At 46.6% G+C, this 20,134-nt stretch overlaps 1 protein-coding gene across 1 annotated transcript in view; it reads right to left on the reverse strand.

The window, feature by feature from the left end:
- Nucleotides 1-572: 572 nt before the first annotated feature.
- Nucleotides 573-20,134, reverse strand: part of adgrb2 (adhesion G protein-coupled receptor B2) — a 114,023-nt gene continuing 94,461 nt past the window's right edge. The window contains 9 exon segments of the mRNA XM_067256320.1: nucleotides 573-1,589; nucleotides 3,629-3,682; nucleotides 11,760-11,873; nucleotides 13,744-13,779; nucleotides 15,773-16,447; nucleotides 16,660-16,832; nucleotides 18,750-18,764; nucleotides 19,294-19,333; nucleotides 19,852-20,097. Of these exon segments, the coding sequence (XP_067112421.1) occupies nucleotides 1,413-1,589; nucleotides 3,629-3,682; nucleotides 11,760-11,873; nucleotides 13,744-13,779; nucleotides 15,773-16,447; nucleotides 16,660-16,832; nucleotides 18,750-18,764; nucleotides 19,294-19,333; nucleotides 19,852-20,097 (1,530 nt within the window). The 3' untranslated portion in view covers nucleotides 573-1,412.

A 20,134-nucleotide genomic window follows, 5' to 3' on the forward strand; every position in this document is an offset into this window, starting at 1 on the left:
AGAGAGAAGGGGGGGGAGTCAGACAGAACATTGACTTATTTAGGATTCGCACCTCAGGACACGCAGATGTGGAACATTTTGGCTGCGCATTTTCTATCCTCACTTTCCTTTCCTACTGTTTGTTTAGTCTATAGCGCAGACACTCTGAGCTTGAAACACAGTCATCTGAGTTATCTGGACTTAACTCCATTTCCTTCCTGGTTACTTTGAAGGGGCTGGATGCTTGGCATCGCGATCAATACTTTCACTAGGATCTGTGGCAGTGCGTGGATGAGGAATGGAGAGAAGCAGCTGGAACATTTCCATCGGGGAGATATGCTAAAGGAGGGCACCCCGTCGCCTGACATCAACAAAGGCTGGCTAGGCTGGGCGTGTGTGTAATTGATTCTAATGTTGAGATCTTAAAAGCCTTTTATCTCAAACCAGGAGAAAAAAAATGGAGATAATGCGGTAAAAAGCCTGAGTTGCTGCCCACGTCTTGTTCTCCCAGGCATGCAGTGGATGTTCTCTCAGAAAGCAAGCTCACATGTCACCCAGAAGGTGTTAGAAATCATTCTTTAAAAGTCCACATGGAAAAGTCTCACAGGAAAAGGCATTACAAGCACAAACCAAACCTCCACTTAAAACCAACCGTAACATATAGACCATGAACACAACTGCGACTCGAGTGGATTATTTTTCTCTCATTTTTAAGGGGGGTGGGGGGGAGGCGGCGGCAAAACAAAACGATTTCCAACCATAGAGAGGACAAAACGTAATAATCCAAAACAGAAACAAATACAGTGTTGACAGAAGAGGATGTGTGAATGAAGGGTTGAGAGGGATGTTTCACCGGAAAGACAGAGGGTGGCACTTATCAATAATCCAACACCCAAACCCCCCCAAAAGAATAAGGTAGAAATGAGTGCTTGAGTCATCCGTTTGCAGGGAAAGAGAGACAGGAGCCTAAGGGGGTTAACAGTGTGCGAAACATCAGTGAGGTTTTTTTCCTATAAAAAGAACAAAATGGTGCAGAAATATTCTTCTTTTTTTTTTCTCAAATCATCAAACAGGTGAAAGATAATCCTTTTTTTCCAGAATAAAATCAAGACATTTTCAGAAACAGTTTTTTTTTGTATAGTTTTCTATTAATTTAAAAACGTCTCTATCCCAGTCTCGTCAAGAAGTCTCTGTTCTCTCATTTCAAATGTCCGTGTGAAAATATAGAAAAGAACAGCCTTCTTTTCATGAACGTCCACTCTTTCGCAATAAACAAATGCCTTTTCGATTCGAGCAAATCAGACTGGAACTCAAAGGCTGTCAGAACCTCTGCGTATAAGTGGTGTGTGAGTGTGTGTGTGTGTGTATCCATGTGTGTATGAGTCGCCATATTCCATATTTGTGTGTGTGTGTGTCCGTATAAATGCACGTGTTCACACTTCAGTCTGGAAGTCTCCTTCAGAGTTGTCAGGTGTGTTAGCGGACGAGGAGTCCCAGGTCTTGTTGTGTAGCTCCAGTCTGTCCTTCTGTTCCCCGGGGACGATGGTCAGCTCGGGGGTCATGGTCTTGAAGCTGTCCCAGGACTGTTGGTCGTCCGGGCTCGACTTGTCCTGCAGGGGGGGGGGGGGGGGGGGGGGGGAGAGAGACGACAAGAGCCACGACAAAACATGAGAGACGAGGCACTAGGCTGGGTCCTAAGGTGTGCCTGTCTGTAGTGCTCGTGTGTCGCTCGCTGTTAAGCTTAATCAAGGTGGACGGGGAGACGATTTGGTTGTTGTTTTATCAGGAGTCAAGTCGTGACACGTGTCTGTGAGTCTGCCCTAAGACACTCAAGAGTGAAGATCTGAGACTCCAGTAGCGGCTGGTTCCGGATCCTTCTCCGCAGGCTCTCCTCTCACTGCATCTGGATTCAAGCTAGGCTGCCGACATCCGTCGCTCGCCCCCTCAGCCTCACCTCCCTGTTATGTGTTCTCCTTTCAAATGATGCTTCCGCCCTCCTCGCTTTAAAGCTACAAGCTATCTCCCATACAGCTCTCACCTCTCCTAATCAGTGCTCTGCAGACTGATCGTTCCAGCCTAAATGCCCTGGGCTAGGATCTGTGATCGCTGCGTGAGGTCTGCGGGCTCTTCCTACTTACGAAATACATATGTGCGTTGATTTAACTAAAGACTGGAGTGGGGTTATCATTACTGATAGATAAGGCCCATAATACTAATAAGGATCCTTATCTAGCGGAGATAACAGTTAAACAGATTCAGATGCAGCCTAGCATGAAGATGGAGGATGGTAACAGGTCTGGAAACTGAGTCGCTTCATCAAAGCAAGTCGACCCACTTATCTCACCAACTACCATGGAATTTTGGATCACTGATCAGCTTGAGTGAAAGCCACAGGATGTAAATTGCATTGTGGGCAGGGGCGGAGCCAGACATCGTAAACATTGGGAGCTTAGCCCAAACCTAGGACCTAGAGTAGTCAAGGTTTTATTTGAGCTTAGAAATTTATTTATTTATCGCTTCAACCAAGATTTCCAGTATATTTCAGTCGATTTTAATGAGTTACTGCTCTTTCCAACATCCATATAATCCAAATATTTTTGGTGTCATTTTAGGAAGCAAAATAGAAGGCCATTTACTTAATTTATTGTTAAATATATTTTTCTCAGATTAAAATATGATTAACTATTAAATGGATGGCACTCCATAGACAGTCATGTTTGATTACAGTACAATCACTTGGGAGTCATTTTCTCTGTGTTTTGAATGATCTCCTCTGGAATGTGTACACAGTACTGTCTTTCTGAGTACCTGAAGTCGTATTACTGAGCAGCCATTACTAAACCTCTACAGGGAAATAGATTCACAACCCCTGGCACAGCTCCCCAAACTCACTGGGTTGAAAATGAGATGTATGTGCGTCTGGATGGATGTCAGAATCTGTGACTATATTGCTGCCACAACCCTCTGGCTCTGTTTCTGTGCGTGTGTGTGTGTGTCTGTATGTGTGTGTGTCTGTGTGTGTGTGCGTGTGTCTCTGTGTGTGTGTGTGTGTGTGTGTGTGTGTGTGTGTGTGTGTGTGTGTGTGTGTGTGTGTGTGTGAGAGAGACAGGGCATACATGTGTGCGCTGCTACTTCTGCACCGCACGCTTCACTACTTCTGGCAACCCTCTCCCAGAATTTCTTGTTTTTCTTCTCTACTCACCTCTATATTTACACATTAATCATGTTTGTATGAGCATTTTCCTTTGTCCCCACCATCCCATACACACACACACACAACAACATTGTGTGTTTTTGTGTCACCTTTTATTGCCTTCCTCCTGTCTGAGATAATACCACCAGGGGGCGTTGTCAGTCTGATTATAATTCTCAGCATGTTGCGGGCTGACAGTTGGTAAAATGAATACAAAAGCATAATCTTGGAGCCAATTTGCATGCTAAACGCCTGAGAAGGAACATTTTGTAATGCAGGAGTGTGGGTAATGCTGCAGTCAAGCCTAACTTTATCCCTGGGAGACTAGGCTAACACGATTGCACAGCTAGCGTGTGTTTCGTTCTTCCTCCTCTCCTCCTCTCCCTACAGTAGCTCCCTCCATTCCTCCGTCCCTTCACCCCATCCTTCTCTTTCCGGCGGTTGGCCCCTACTTACACTCAAGGAGTTCTTTTCACCTCCGGCAGACGAAATGCTCCATCGCTTTTCCCTCTGTTGTGATAAAATGGAGGGAAAAGAGAGGAGGAAGGAGAGAGAGAGAAAGAGAGAGAGAGAGAGAGAGAGAGAGAGAGAGAGAGGGAATGGCGATCACTGACAGTCTGCATGGGTGAACAGTAGTGTCTGCTCTGAGCTTATACAACCTCCCCCCCCCCCCCCCCCCCTTTTTGTTTTTGCTCTCCGTGTCACAGTCCTCCTCTCCGGTTCTCTCCTGACACACACGCACACACACACGCACAGGAAAGCAAACAAAGCACACAACCAAGCACTCATGTACGCTCGCATATTCAGAGACAGACACACACAGACGTCCATATGCAATGTACAGAAAAACACTAAGGGAAAGAAAGAGCAAAGTTAAGAAAGACTAAGGTTTCATTTAAACACATTCTGAGAGAAAACAGGAGGTGGGGATGACAGAGGAGGAAGGAGGGCGCGCAGGCAGAGCAGAGCCTTGTCTGGTAACTCATGTGTCTCCAGTTAGGAATGATCTGTTCCTGATGGTACCATTTTGGCCACTTCTAAACCAAGCCAGTGCATGCCCCAAACCTGGCAACCCTATTGCGTACCCGAAACCACAACCTTGCAACCAACCGAAAAGCTGAGTACTGCTTGTTGTGTGCAGTAGCCTGGGGTTCTCTCTCTCTCTCTCTCTCTCTCTCTCTCTCTCTCTCTCTCTCTCTCTCTCAACCCCCACTTTCTTGCTTCATCATTCCATTCAATATATCTTTTCTTTCCTCCACTGCTGACGTTTTCTGTCTCAGTTTCTTTATGACTCATCTATTGTCTGATTGGCCTCCTCACCTTTTCCTATTTTCTATTACCCTTTTATGCTGTTCTTCAGGGTCTCAAATTCAACTGTATCTCCTGTCCCCTAGATCAGGCTAGAGAGACTGCCCTACCAGAATAACAGGGATACATGTTGCCATGGGGATTTGGAGCACTAGCCTAAAAAATATGTAGAATCTTTTGCAGTCTGATCTAAAGACATGTTAGAGATGTAGAACATGACCAGGACCTGCAGAGAAAACCCAAGCAGAGGTAGTGAGGGGGGGAGGGGGGGGGGGGGGGGTTGGGGAGGGGTTGAGCGGAGAGTTAGAGAAGAGAGTGGAGGGTACTACTACGGCTACTCCTATAGGTTCATTTTACCTTTCTGGTGTTTGCTGCCCTTGGTTCTGCTGACTGTCTGGCTACAGTCAAACTAAGACCCATGCAAATATTGAGCCCAACCAGCCAACAAGGGAAACAAAAGAAACAGGATAGAAAGAAGCAAAACATGTAAAAACCTGACGCAGAGCACAGACAACATTCAGTTAACATTTCACACGAATGGCAAAACTCAAATGACAGAAATCGACATGAAGATGAACCGATTAAAAGTAATGTTGGACACAAAGGCGAGATTGAACTGTAAGACTAGGCCAGAGATGAGTGGATATCAGAAAACAACTGTTGATTTATGACTTGTCAGTGGGCTTTTGAGCCAATCGGAATAGATGATCCAAGTAACCCTAGCACGGTGTGCTAATCCCTTCCAAGTCTATGGCTGTGTATCAATTCGAAGAACGCTAAGAACGTACTTGCGTACTTGAGAAGAATGTTCTTGCCAAGCGTCTTGCGAGAACGGTCTTGCAAGACCGCGAGGACGGGGAACGATTTGAGATGCGTGTGTTCTTGCAATGACTTCTGGGAAATCAGATGCGTTCTCGCTGGCCAAGTCACCAACCAATGCAACCTCGATGAAAGGGGAGGATCAAGAACACTTCCGAGTATTTTGGGCGTTGTTGGTGACTTGTGTTCTTTGGATTGGAACCACTTGGGCAATGAAAGATGACGTCAAACGAGTTCGCAACAAGACAAGAACGGAGAGAAACGTGGATTGAAACGGCCTGTATCTTTCTTCTACCAGGCAGGAAATAATAACGTTCTTCTTTCTTCTGCATAATAATCTGTCTATTAAAGCACAGCCACTAGGGAAAGTTGTTTTTATTCCCACTTATATTTTGCAAAGAAAGATTAAGATTAGTGTGGCACTCTGGTAATAAGGGCCTTCAAAGGGACATTTCCCAGAAACATTGAGCTAAATAAATTCCATTAGCGCTACACGTAGCTAACAAATGAGCATAACAGTAAGTCACTCAGACTGGGAGCTGAAGGCCAGCCCTCTGCAGCCCCATCCTGGGCCATGCTCCGGTCCACAAACAGTTCCGGCGAGCAACTTGGCCCCTTTCACCTCCCTCTAATTGGTCCAAGGACAGTAAATGAGCTAAATTAGCATTGTGACTCCCAGTGCGCGAAGCTAGCGTTAGCTTCGTTCCGCCTGAGCTAACCGTCTCCTCATTAGGGGCCACTGATAGAGCCAGGGAGAGCTAGCGCGCTAATGCTAGGCTGCACCAGCCCTTGGTTTTTATTGGCAATTTGTGTGGAAGGGAGACAACAGATGATGAGTTTATACTCGGCACGGAAAAAGGGGGCAAGGAAATAATTAAAAACAAGCTAATGAGAGGAATTAATTATTCAATTAATGCCTCGATTGCGCCAGTGAGGGCTTATTCTAGTGAAAGAAACAAGGAATCGAGGGGAAGCGAGACAAAAATGGTAGACGACGAGGATGAGTAGAGGAGAGTGTGAGATAAAAAAAAAATTAAAAAAAAGAGGAGGGAAATGAACATGTCTTGGTATGGAAATTGGAACCCCTTAGCCTAATGCTAACAAATTGGCTCATGGACCTAAGGGTTCGGGAGAGCAGTTAAATTGCTCTTCCTAAATCAATAAGGTTTTTGACATTTTTATTTATATTTGTATTACATTGGGCAACCTTTACGCATTCTTCTTATGATGCATTATAAATGCAGCTCACCTTTACTGCCTCCTTCACATTGATGATTCAACATACAACAGCCAGCTCTAAATTCCTTAAAATGAATGCACGGCACACGTATTCACTAGAATTTAGGCTAATTGATTTTGGAAATGGAGACGCAGTAAACATTGCACTTTCCACTTTACTTCCTTGGTTGCACGTTAAAAAATAAATGTCGATCATCTTCAAATAGCCTAACCTTCCCCATGTCTAGCTACTGTAAGTCACATATCCTTCTATTATCATACAGCCATATGCCATTCCGATCCTCTTCATCTCACTGATGTCTACATAACTCTGCTATCTACAGAGGGAACCCAAACACGCCTCATTTCATCCGCAACATGTAAAACGATGAGTTGGAAACACGCTCATTGCGAGTGCTGAAATATGCATGAGCCCGACTTTTGTTCAGCTCAAACACACAAGTGCACACACAGCCCTACGCCATTTAGAGCTGTATCACCGAGTCATTGGGCACTGTGCGGAAATTCAGTGTTCACCTCTTGAACTGTGTGTAGAGAAGACAGAGAGACAGAAAGAGGGAGAGGGAGGGAGAGAGTGAGATAGAGAACGAAGAAGAGAGCGAATGGCCCGGCTCCATATGTAATGTGATGGAGACAGAGAAGCCATTCTGAATCCAAACATTAGCGCAGGCGCTGCGGCTAATACATATTTCAGCAGTCAGTCAGCCTCCCTACTCGGCTATCCGCCCAAGCCACAGGCCACTGACGCAATTCATTTGTAGTGTCTCTATTACCAGCGATAGATGGAACACAGGCTCCATCTATTTTGGACCATATGGGCACTGCCGCGCCGAGCGCCATTCAGCTAGCGTCTCCGTCATCACTTAGAGGTTAACTGCCTCTCTGTCGTCCTGCGCAGCACCACTGCTATGCCAGTAGCATGGCGCGCTAGCACCCTATCAGTAACACCACGCGGGGAAAGAAGAGAGGGCATTATATAGCAGAGGCCGTAAAATAAAAGGTTGCGGAGGATACAGGAAACTCGCGAGGGAACAGCGACCGTTCGATTGATTGCACCTGAGTTCGAACGTGCCTGGTAATGCCGAAGAGCGCTCTAAGCCCACTGCAGTCATCAAAAGAACGTGTATGGGCGCGAGAGGAAAGCACAAAATAAGCTTTAAGAGTGTGAATGGGGATGATGATAGTCTGATAATATCCACTCATCGGCTTCTACCTTTGGGGTAGAGTGTTACAGGATCAATTCTCGCCTGACCCCTGTACTGTTTCTTTTTCTCTCTTTATAAAAGAGAGAAACTCTCTTAGCATTAACCAATGGTTGACTGCACAGATACACACTGAACACATTGTGTTGGGTCCGTTTTAGTGCCTGGGTTTAAAAGCTGTTTTATGGGCGGTGGATCATAGTTTATGAGATGATTATAAACCTGTTTGATTGTTTCACTGGCTTGTTCTTATGGATGGCTTTATATTGAGACTTTTATGCTGTTTAGGTCACATTAACGCGAGGCACTGAAATGGACAAAACACCTGTATGACTTATGAAGCTGTTGTCTAAATGAGCACAACGTCAAATACATTACCTACCTACCCCCCCCCCCCCCCCCCCCCGCCCAGGCTTTACATGGTAGACATGTGTCCAGTCCAATATCAACCCCCTGTCTGTAATCAGGCACGACCCATTTAACAGAGAGGGTTGGATGGGGTCTAACTTTACCCATCCATCCATTAGGCTACTTGATATCTAGCGACATTATTGCTTAAATCCATCCCATCCTTTGTAAACCTCTAAGAAGGAGACAAGTTGATTTTAGACTGGGCAGCTGCTTTCCAAGTATTGTATAACACACAGGGAACAAGGTGCTAAGCACTTTGTGTATCAATTACACCACCAGGGGGACAGATCTACTTTCCGGGACACACGTTCACTTCACTGTAGGGAGGGTTAAATCTAATCTGGTGCTACCAATGAAGTATGTCTGACTAGATGAGTTGGTTTTAGTCCATGGTCACATTTTAATGTTATTATTAATATTTTCATCTCCGTGTTGCTTTAAAAATCTGACTTGCGGACAGAACCGCTAAATGCTACAAAGCATAGTGTCACCATGCATCAAACCAACCCAGACGACACGGTTAGGTTTGGGGTTATTCGTGTTTATGTCTTGTTTATGCTTACGTTGACTCTCTTTGTAAACCAGCGACATGCTGCGACCAAGCAGTGGCTCGGTTTGTCTGGGAGGAGGGGGAGGGGGGACCTGTGTGGGGACGAAGACCGAGCTTGGTGGTTAGAGGGGTTTGGTTAGGGTAAAAGGTCAATGATCAGGGGTTATAGTTTGGAAGTTGTTTGGCACTCACTGAACCACGTTACGGCTGCTCACCACAAGCTCAAGTTGTTTAAGTTCTTTTTTTGAGGTAGTTGTGTTTTTGTTGTGAGGTAGTTAGGAGTTTAAGGACAGTTAGAAATCCATGTAACACTAGTATAATATGTTTAAGTGGGTAATATTGTGACTATGTAGTTGACATTTATGGTAACCTGGTTCCATCTCAGTGTTTGTGACTATGGAAACTTGGCATCAAGACCATTAATTAGACATCTTGGAATCTGTGGGGGATAAGATCACCGACTTTAATTATGAGTTTCACTTCAAATCATAGTATTACATTTTAGGTTAGGGAGAGGCTAAAAGTGTACTCACTATCTGAAGGAAAGGGGTTATTATAGCTGTTATGAGACATCAGTCATTATCATGCAATTATTGAGTCATCAATTATGAATTCCAAACTCACATACTGATACTGGGAAACAAGCTGATCTCTGACTCAGAAACACGCACACACATACACACATCTGCATAATTGCTGTACAGTCAGCATCTGGCTGTCAGAGTGAGTCCTGTTGACAGTCCCAGAGCTGAACTCAAGCTGGGGTCTGTCGAAGGCCAGACACTAATAGCATTATCAGTGTAATTATTCTCTTTTAAGTGCAGTGTCTACTTCCACGATTATAATGGAGGCAGTACAATAACCCACATCCACCCCTACCCTCTCCATCTATCACTTTTTGTTTAAATAAATACGTGCTTCCGGGTACCAAAAACCTGCATGGGCATGTGCTTTTGTCTTGTGTGTGTGCTTGCACTTGCTTTTGTGTGTGTGCGGCCTCAAATTGGATCATGTGTTTGTCTTTGAACGCGGCTAGCAGCTTTCCTGTAGCCTGATTTCTCAAACATATATTTGCTGGCCAGTATTACATTTAGTCTTTTTTTTGTTGTCATTTTAGCAGACTCTCTTATCCAGAGAAACTTACAGTAAGTACAGGGACATTCCCCCCGAAGCAAGTAGGGTGAAGTGCCTTGCCCAAGGACACAACGTCATTTGGCACGGCTGGGAATCGAACTGGCAACCTTCAGATTACTAGCCCGCTTCCCTCACCGCTCAGCCACCTGACTCCCAGTAACAATAAGAGAGTGTCTGTGAGTTTCTCAGTGTCTTGATGAAGACATTGAGCAAATGAGGAATGAAGGGCAAAGCTGCAGGTCTGGTGTGTGTGTGTGTGTGTGTGTGTGTGTGTGTGGAGGGGAGTTGTATGAGACGTGTCAGAATAGCCTCTGCTCTCAGCCCTGCAGCTTAAATGAGATGTGAAGCTGGCTAAGAGAGAGAGAGCACACCGATCAAGGCTGAATAACATCATAGCTCCATGCGCCTCAGTTCCACACACAAGGTGTGTGTGTGTGTGTTTAAATCTTAATGAAATAGGCCCTCTGAAGGTCAGGAGACAGCAAGCAGGGACTCTTTAGTCTGGTGCTAATGGTGCATTAAAGATTCACACACGCCTCTGTCACACAAAGGGATAGACATTCATGCCGTGCACGCACACACACACACACACACACAAACAAACACACACAATCAGAGTTCAAATGGGGAAACATGGCTTTAACGGTAACTGGAGTGGTGAAGGTCTTTTCCATGTAGCAAAATGTCATCTATCCATCAAGGGGAATAAATATGGCTAAGGGGCAGGCTTTACATTATATGTGATCATTGATTGGTCATGATGGAGTGAAAAATCAGAAGACAGCTCTTGAAACCAATAGTTACAAGTGACAGTTATTAAGGCACCAGTAAGTTAGCGGGCTGAATTTTCAGCCTGGCCAATTAGGAAGCAGGTTTTTATATACTCCTTCAAGAAATTCAATACCTCAGTAAGACAATTCTGCTATGTTTATGAGGTACTTCTGTTTCTCCTTAACAACACAATAGAACAATGAATTGATTAAGGCACTTTTTGGGACCACACACACAAATAATCATAAAAACATGATTTAACATTGGTTAGTTTTCGAAACCTTGTGTTCACGCATTTCTATTATTATAACGGAATTCTTATTATGAGGTAGATCAACAGGTCTTCACAGTTATTGGAACATGCACACAGGTAGGTAAACCACAAACATACTTTATACACAGATTTATAAGACCATTATCTGACATTATAAGTGTTACTGCAAGCAAAGTGTGACGACTTTTAGTGGACATATAAATCAGGCACATTACGTTTGCATCCTGTGGACAATTAAGAGTTGTTCAGTATCAGATTGTTTGGCAGTGTTTTCCACGTGACGTCATTCAGGACAGACAAAGCAACATCTAAGGTTTTGTGTTTGGGGATAATGTGTTGGGTGAGGGTGTGTTCCGGTCTTCCCAGGACACGGGAGAGCTCAGTTCAGCCTTGAGCTCTCTCCCTGCGGTGACACTCAAACCTAGGGAGTCAGATGGCTGAGTGGTAAAGGAGTCGGGCTAGTAATCTGAAGGCTGCCAGTTCGATTCCCAGCTGTGCCAAATGACGTTGTGTCCTTGGGCAAGGCACTTCACCCTACTTGCTTCGGGGGGAATGTCCCTGTACTTACTGTAAGTCGCTCTGGATAAGAGCGTCTGCTAAATGACTAAATGTAAATGTAGGTTGGACCATCATCCAATCGAACGTGTATGAGCAGGGTCAGAACCAAAACATGCACTAACTCCCCAGAACCAAAACATGCACTAACTGGGTGACAGTTTCGCCATCGGCTCACGTCACCCAAACAGACAGACGCCGTTGGTCTTGGGTTGTGTGTTAAGGTGCACTGGCTGTGGTTCTCTACTGAACTCAGGAGTGTAGGGGGTGGGGGGTGGAGGGTCTAGTCAGGACACTAATTCCCTCTATGCTTGGTGGTCTTACCTTGAAAGAGGACATGGCAGGGTCTCTGCTATACCTGTCTATGGTGTGGAACTTGGAGGAGTGGTTGAGTTCATGGTACAGTTCAGAGTGTCTTTTGCGAGTGTGCATCACTTTCTGGAAGGGAAAGAGGAAGGGACAGCAAAAAATGAACTGAAACGAAAAAAAGAAAAGCCAAAGGCGGAGGCAGGGGGAAACAGGGGATGGAGAGAGTGGGGCCGCCTAATTGGCTGAGGGGGACTGAGCGAGGTCAGCTGAGAAAGAAAGGCTCAACAGTAACTCCTTGGGTCCAATATGAAAGTACCTCTGGCTAGGGTTTGACAGCTGCTTGCGGTTTGATAAAGCACTTTACTTGGAATAAGTGACAACCAAAAGGGATTAACATGCTAGCCGGTTAGTCGGTTAGCCAGGCAGGTTGTTGACATTCAGCTGACAGCTATTGTCTGAAGGCGGAGTACTAACTGCAAACAGGACTCTCAGGGCTACTTCTCTGGGTGAAGTGTGAGTTCTTGAAAGGAGAATCAGTGTGACACTGTCCTTTCCCGAAGCTAATGGCCAGTGCTTTGGCCGCCTCGCTAGCTAATCGACACGAGCACTCCCAAGGTCGCAAAGGCCATCCACCAACACTTGCGCTAGCTGTCCGAGGCTGGGGGGTGAGTTAAGCACCTCCATCAATTACTTCAAAGTGCACTTTATTCCCTCTCTGTTTGTCTGTCACCCTGTCACTCTGGCCAACCTTGTTAGCCACTCTGCTCTAAGCCTTACAAAGGAGATCCAGAGTCGCTGTCGCTGAGTGAAAATATTCTCAGTCTATTTTTGGGGAGCTTTCTTTCCCAAATGCTTAGGTGTTCTTAAAAGTTTCCGACTTAGACAGCATCATTATTTATCGTGAAGGGACTGTACCCTACACAGCGACATACCGCACGCTGTTTAGAGAGGCCAGGCACAAGTGGTACGTGATGTATGCTGTACGTTTTCATGCAGTGGCACATACACCGCCAGACACGGTGTATGTGAAGAGTATTAGTTCGTTAGGATGAGAGGTTGCCCGTAGTGAGAGACCCAGGACCAGCTTAGCCTCCCCCTGATTCAGAGTACAGTTAAGGTGCAGAAACAGGAAACTGTTCTCAGACCAGAGTCTAAGGGCAACCAAGGGGGTTAGGAGCGCTAGTGCTAGTTAGCCAGTTAGTTTCTCTCTACCACACACTTTCCACTACCGACGATGACAACCACCCACCCGACACATTCACAGGTGGAAAGTGAATCTCCAGCCTTTACAAGGGAAGCCGTTAGCGACTCACTGATTGATGTTGTGTCAGTGTTTAGTTTGACTGGGGGGGATTTCAAAGAGGGGCTGCTTGAGACTGGAGGTTCCCAGGATTCCCAGGTCTCGATCATTCCATGGTTACAGAAGATTATTTCACACAAACAAATGCACCACCGCCCCACACACACACACACTGCTAAAAACAACCAAACCCATTGTACGAAAACACCAACAAATTGTCAGTTGAAGTCTCCGCTACTCATTCACTCAAATAGAACAGTCCCTGCTGTTTCTTCAACCAAGAGCTCGGGGATTTACAGCTGGGTAGAGCAGTGTTTTTAAAACGCACAGCTTGTGGGTCAAGGAAATCGACCAAATGTTGACGCTGACGAATTCATGATTGCACTGTCAGCCAGTAACATAATTAACTGACCACAATAAAACATGCTATAATATTTTTATTCATTAAATAATAGTGAAGCCAATTAATCCAAATTCCATCAGATCAAATATTATTAAGTTCAGAGGGCTTGAGATCTTTGTTGAAGAGAAACAGCAACGATTGAACTGTACTAACTGAAGGCGTCAAATGCACAAGAGATACAGGCGCATAGGAAGGGGATTAGCAGTGCCATTGGCTCTTCTATGTGCCACTCAAACCTGGCTGAAGCAGACAGAAGCAGAGACAGGCTGAGGATGGGTTGGGGGGCGGGATCTTACCTCAAAGTCCAGTTCAGAGTACCGTACTCTTTTCCTCTGGGGGAGGAGGGGGCAGGGGGAGAGAAGATATCATCAATCATGGTCCATCACACACACACACGCACACACACAGACACACACACACACACGCACTTCCCCTACTGCTCAAAAATGCAGATGTTATCTATGCTTTTTTACAATTATTTTTTTGTTACCGACATTGTGTCTTTAAAGGTTTATTGAGATTACCACTGAAATGGTGGATGACTGCATAGAATTGGCCGTGATTACTTCCTGCTTCTGCTAAATGTCAGCCACTGACATTACAACTTCATCAAACATCAATTAGATTTCACACTAAACCAGTGGAGCTATCTGTAGATGTGATCTTGATTCAGACCGTGACTCAAATTCTGCAGAACTTCCATTTAAAGACCTTGTTTCAGCTGACATTGCGTTCGCTCCATCTACTGACGGTGGTCCGTTTCATTTCAAAGCAGCCACAAAAAAAAGTTATTGCCTAACCTTGACATGCCATCTCTCTCAAATGTGCACTTTCTCTCTCTTTCTCACTCCTGCCTCCTCCTCCTTGTCTCTCTCTCTTCCAGAATACACAGATTGGAGAGCTGTGCTCCCAGGTACCTTAAAGCTACATTTTGTTTGTGTAAAAAAATACAAAAATACAAAATTCTCTGAAAGCTGTTGATCTAACACACACAGACAGTTCTGGGAGCCCTGCAGACGGGGGGCTGATAAAGAGATGAAATACCACCCCCGTCGCCAGAGTGTGTTCCTGTGGACGTCTCTCATTCACGCAGGTCAACCAGACGGCCTCTCACCTTTCAAAGCGCTTCTTGTATCTCTGGAGGAAGGGAGAGTGGCTCCTTACCTGAGACAGGATGTCTCCCCGTGACATTTTGTGTTTCCGAGTTGAGCATCAAACTCTCATGCACATGTATATCAATGTTCGTGAGCAGAGCTACTGTACACACACTTGCAAGCACGCGCACACACACACACAGACACACACACACACACACCGGCACATGTGTCTCTGTAGGGTAAATCGTTGGGCTGGGAACACTCGATGTGCTGTGTACAAATTAAAGTCCAGGCAGCGTCAAAAACAGGAACATTAAAGAGAGCTGTGCTCAGTTTGTTTACCCTGAACTTTTACTTTTGAATCAGTCCTCCCCCCCCCCCCCCCCTCCATCGCTTATGGCTTTTCTTTCTTTCACACCAGTGGAAAAATATCTTCAATGAACTTTCTCATCCTCATTTTACAAACAGCATTAAAATCAACAACATCAAAACCCTTTTCAGGTCCGTTTCTGCAATCATCCCATAACGCATCGTCAAGTTTCAGTCAGAGACTGAATTACTGAATGGAGGTACTGCTTCATCTTGAAGGACTGATATCCATCTCCAAATCAAGTATTATTCAAAAGAAGATGAAATTATAGCAGAGGCAGATACATTATTGATCGTGCCAGGCGTCGAGACCTTTCGGCCTCTCTGAGGAGATAACTTTAAAGATATTCATGAGTACACTCATATATCTTAGGAGTGAGCCGGTTTAATGGTGCGTCCTTAATGTCCTCGTTCCTGAATGAAGCATCGGCACTTTTCTTTCTGGAAGTGTCTCCATTTTCTTAATCAACCTTGTGAGTCAGCATGCTTGGGTGAGGGCTCCGTATCTCCTCAGTGTGTGTGCGTGTGTGTATGTCTTCAGGTGGTTGAATACAGACAGATCTCCAACGTTATTCACCCAGATTGAGGCCACATACATACTCACACACTGCTGTGAGGATAACCACAACCATCGTCCCAGTGAGCAGTAAGTACCATCATTTGACTGGAAGTACCCATAATGCAGTGTGCCTTCCCCTCGCCTCTCCGTCCTAATACTGGTTATATGGAAATCCCTCTGTGCTAGCTGGAGGGTGTTGACGCCATCAATTACACACAGCGTGTTTCCGTACCTCTAAGCCCGTGTGTGTGTGTGTGTTTGCCAAGCCCCCCCCCCCCCCCCCCCGGTCTCCCTACCCACCTCCAGGGACCCAGCAGAGAGGCTGGCGTTGGTGTTGCTGCTCCCCAGGTTGCGTGGCAGGGTCCTGGTCCGCTCCGCCGTGCTGCCCCCCGTCAGGATCTGCCGCACCGACGGCCTCTGGCCCGGCTTCAGCTGCAGCGAGTGACCGTGGGCGTGCACGTGGCCGGCGTGGGCGTGCACGAGGCCGGCGGGCGCCAGCAGGTGTCCGTGCCCGTGAGGGAGCTGCTTGAGGGTGCCGTAGGAGCGGTTGAGGTTCATGGCGATGTTCATGTTGTGGTCGCCGGGGGAGATGAAGTCGGCCGGGTAGGCCTCGCTCTCGGCCGGGTGGAGGGTCATGGGCGACGGGGGCGGGGGGAAGGGGGGGTCCTCCACGGCTATGTTGAGGGGCTTGTCCTCGCCCCCCAGGCCCAGGCTGAGGCCCCCCTGGGAGGAGGGAGGCAGAGGGGGCTTGAGGTTGATTGTCCTCCTGGGTAAGACCATGTAGTCCCCCTCTCCACCTCCTCCGTTGCCATCCTGGGGGTTGGAGGGCGGGCGGGCCCAACCCAGGCTGCTCTCGGTGCACAGGTAGACGGGTGCGCCGCTACGCTGGCCACCTTGCTGTCTCTGCTGCTCCACGTTCATCTCTTTCTTCAGGGGGGTGTCGCTCAGCTCGTTCAGGCCCCCCAGTGGTGGCACCTACAGGAAGGGAGGAGGAACTGCAGGATGAGCCTAGCTGGATCTGTACATTCTCTCACATTACGTAACCTGACTGGGAAACAATTACAGTTGGAATGCAATTTTCCGTTTTTCTTTTGTAAAATGCTTATTTGGGGTGTAAATGGGATAAATGAGTGAAAGTTAAAAGCTACACAATAAAAACGTATCCTAGCAATCCATCAAGCAAACACCTGGACGATGAGGTTGGGAGGGGGGATGTTTCCGGGCAGGGAGCTGAAGTTGACCCCCACCCCCCCCTCTTGGTGGGCCGCCAGCTTGGGGTCGTCCTCGTCGTCGAGGGAGATGCGGGAGAGGGTACCAGTGATGGTTGCCGGGTTACAGGTGTTCACCTCTTTGAAGATGACTAGGGGAGAGGAGAGGGAGAGAAGGGAAAGAGAAAGGACAGGTGGAAGGGGGGAGGCAGAAGAGGGCAGGGAGCAATCAAAAGAGACACGAGAGAGATAGAGAAATAGAGAGAGAGACATACCAAAGTAAAGGGATACAAACAGGTTGATGACAGATGTGGGGGAAGAAAAGAAGAGAGGCAAAAAACAGAAGAGGGAGGGAGAGGAGGAACAGATGAAGGTGAAGATATGAAAAATGGATGGACCGTACACAGCGCACAAAGAATATAAGTGGATAATGAATGCATGAACACGTGTGTGGAGCATTAGACAGTCACCATGCAGAACCAAAAAGCAGGCGACGGAAAGATAAAAAGGGTAAGATAGTGAGATGGGGGGGGTAGAACACAAACAGGAGAAGAGATTAAGTTAGCAACAGGAGGCAAAGCCAAATCTTCTAAACGCCTCCTCAAAAAGTATTTTATATTGAAAATACCTTTAATTAATTAATTCAAACAACATCCTCCAACCAAATATGAATAAATGCAGTTTTATTGACTGAAAATGAAAAACCTGATGGCGAAAAAATATTTATAAGAAGAAACTGCTTTGTACAGGGAGTGTGAATAAACTATGATGCTTTCCCTGAGGAGAGTAGGAACCTCTCTGAAAGAAAAGTTAGGATTCCTCATTTCACGGTCGGTAAGAGTTTTCTAAGAAATTTGTCCGAGGTGACTTTTGGCCAGGACTTTCTGGCCTGGGGCCTTTCTTGTGAGACTGGCCCCTGGAGGAGACTGGCCCCTGGAGGAGACTGGCCCCTGGAGGAGACTGGCCCCTGGAGGAGACTGGCCCCTGGAGGAGACTGGCCCCTGGAGGAGACTGGCCCCTGGAGGAGACTGGCCCCTGGAGAAAGCTGCCTTATTGACTAGTTGAAAGAATCCACAGAGCAAAAGGAGAAGGCCCTGAATTCCCTCACCGCCGAGCTCTGTAGTCCTGCACGGTTGCCATGGGAACTCATTATTCGTTACCTCAATGTGACACACAATTATTCTACACTGTGTGTGTGTGTGTGTGTTTGGTAGAGAGGGTGTGTGTGTGTGTGTTTGTTTGTGCCCTAAGATTACCTGACAGATGGTGTGGTTTCTTTGCAAAAACAATTTTTAAACTGAAAACAAGAGGGCATACTTTGTTTGTTTCATGCTTGGGGGGGGGAGTATACAAGAGGAGACTATGCTGGAACATTCTACAACAACAGGGTCATCTGATTCAACAACACACATAGTTTACATGCTGACAGGAAGGAGATTCAACAGGAATTAATCTCAGAGAAAAGCCTGTAGGCTGTGCTAACAAAACACTTTCAACCATATAAAGAAATCTCGTACGATGAGGATATTGAACCAGTCCAGAAAACAAGGTTATATTGTAGTCAAGGAGATCCTGGCAAGGGCATGCAAGCTACCAATGGCTGGTCCTTAGTTGGTTGAAGTGATTATATTTCACACTATGTCCTACTGCAAAACCAACACAGTAGACTAACACTGGCATGCTTATTCTCATGCTCATAGCCCAATCAGATGTCAAGTGTTCCTCCACTCTAGGCCCAATTCCATGAGATCTAGTCCAGTAACTTACTTAAAACACTGAAGCAAAAAGCACAGCGATGCATCTCATATTAGGACTGGGCCATCGGGATCTGATGACACTTGCATGGCGGTGGCCCAGTCCCAAACAGAGCCCCTGAACCCTACCCATGTCTCCTACTCTGTTGGTGCGAGCAGATCTGACAGGACTAGATAGGTGTGAGCTGAGCTCTGATAGCTCCGCCTACCCAATCCCATCTGAGTGCTCTCGACTACATGGTTGGAGAGGAGGACAGGCCGCTAGGCTGGTTTCGGACTGGGCCCAACAGTGTTTTGAGAGGGTGACAAACTTACATGGGTGTCCTCTCTCTGCGAGGGTGGAGGGAGAGAGTGACGGTGCGTTAATACATTTCTGTTCAAAGACACACACACACACACAGAAACACACACACACACACACCAATGGCAGGAACATAGTGTGATACCTCTGAACACCCTACAGGGCATCATTATCATGCACACTCGATGACAGACTTGTTCAGGTCTATCACTGAAATGCCACTGGATAGAATGGTACTGTATGAGAGGAAATGATCATCTCAAACGGGCTAGACTCAGATCCCCCATCTCTCCCAGCTCTGCGTTTACACTGGAGGGCAGGCCCAGGCCCAGGCACTGTAACTACCTCTGCTCACAGCCGCTCCATGAATAAACGAAGAGAGAAGGGGATGAAAGGAAGGAGACATACAGAGAGGGAGAGAGGGAGAGAGAGTAAGACAGAGAGAGAGAGAGACAGAGAGAGAGAGACAGAGAGAGAGAGACAGAGAGAGAGAGAGAGAGAGAGAGAGAGAGAGAGAGAGAGAGAGAGAGGTTTCAAAAAGGAAAGGGGGCGACTTACCTGTCTGACAAGCCAAGTCCACGTCTTTTTCAAAGTCCGTCTGACAGAGTGCATGAGAAAGGAGAGCCACGTTTAGACAGGGGGTATTGTCGTCGGACAGGGAACATATTATGGGATGTGTGTCCCTGTCAATATTCAAAAGCCTTCCACGTTCACATGATGTGCAAAGGAATGAGTGCTTGCTTGGATGAAACAGAACACGGAGAAGAACTGAGAGGTTGGTTAGAAAAGATGAAATAAAGTTGTCGAACAGACATGCTAGTTGCTGTTTTGTGGGTTATTTGAGGTAAATGGCATCTAAATTAATAACTCTTTTTTTTGCTATAATTCTCACAAAGCTGTCTACATTAAAGGTGCAATCTGCAATTTCCTAATCCAGATTGGAGAAAAAACCTTTTAGTTATTGATTTTTTACCGATCCCCCACCCCACAAATTTAAAATCACACCGTGCATTGCAATGACAAGTGACAGATTGCACCTTTATTTGAGTTGGGAGCTGAAATCTACCGTCGCTACAGTAAGTCTTAGCTCTGTCTGCGCCACATGAGTTGACGTACTGCTTTGCTGCTGATGTGGTCATGGCCCAGGGTGTGCGTGTGGTTATGGGCGTGGTTTAGCGCGTGGTTGTGGTCATGGCTATGGTTGCTGTGCGGCAGGCTGTGGTAGCAGGCCTGCTGGCAGCCGTGCCGGCACGGCTGGAGACAGGAGGGCGAACAGGGCTGCGGGCCGCACGGAGGGGTGCTGTAGCGCACGGTGCTGCCACACTGCTGGCCGCAGTAGCTCACGTTAGCACACCTCGGATTCTGGTGGTGGAGAGATGGGATGGAGAGAGCGACGGAG

The sequence above is a fragment of the Osmerus mordax genome, chromosome 18 (assembly GCF_038355195.1).
Source record: "Osmerus mordax isolate fOsmMor3 chromosome 18, fOsmMor3.pri, whole genome shotgun sequence".
Classification (NCBI taxonomy): domain Eukaryota; kingdom Metazoa; phylum Chordata; class Actinopteri; order Osmeriformes; family Osmeridae; genus Osmerus; species Osmerus mordax.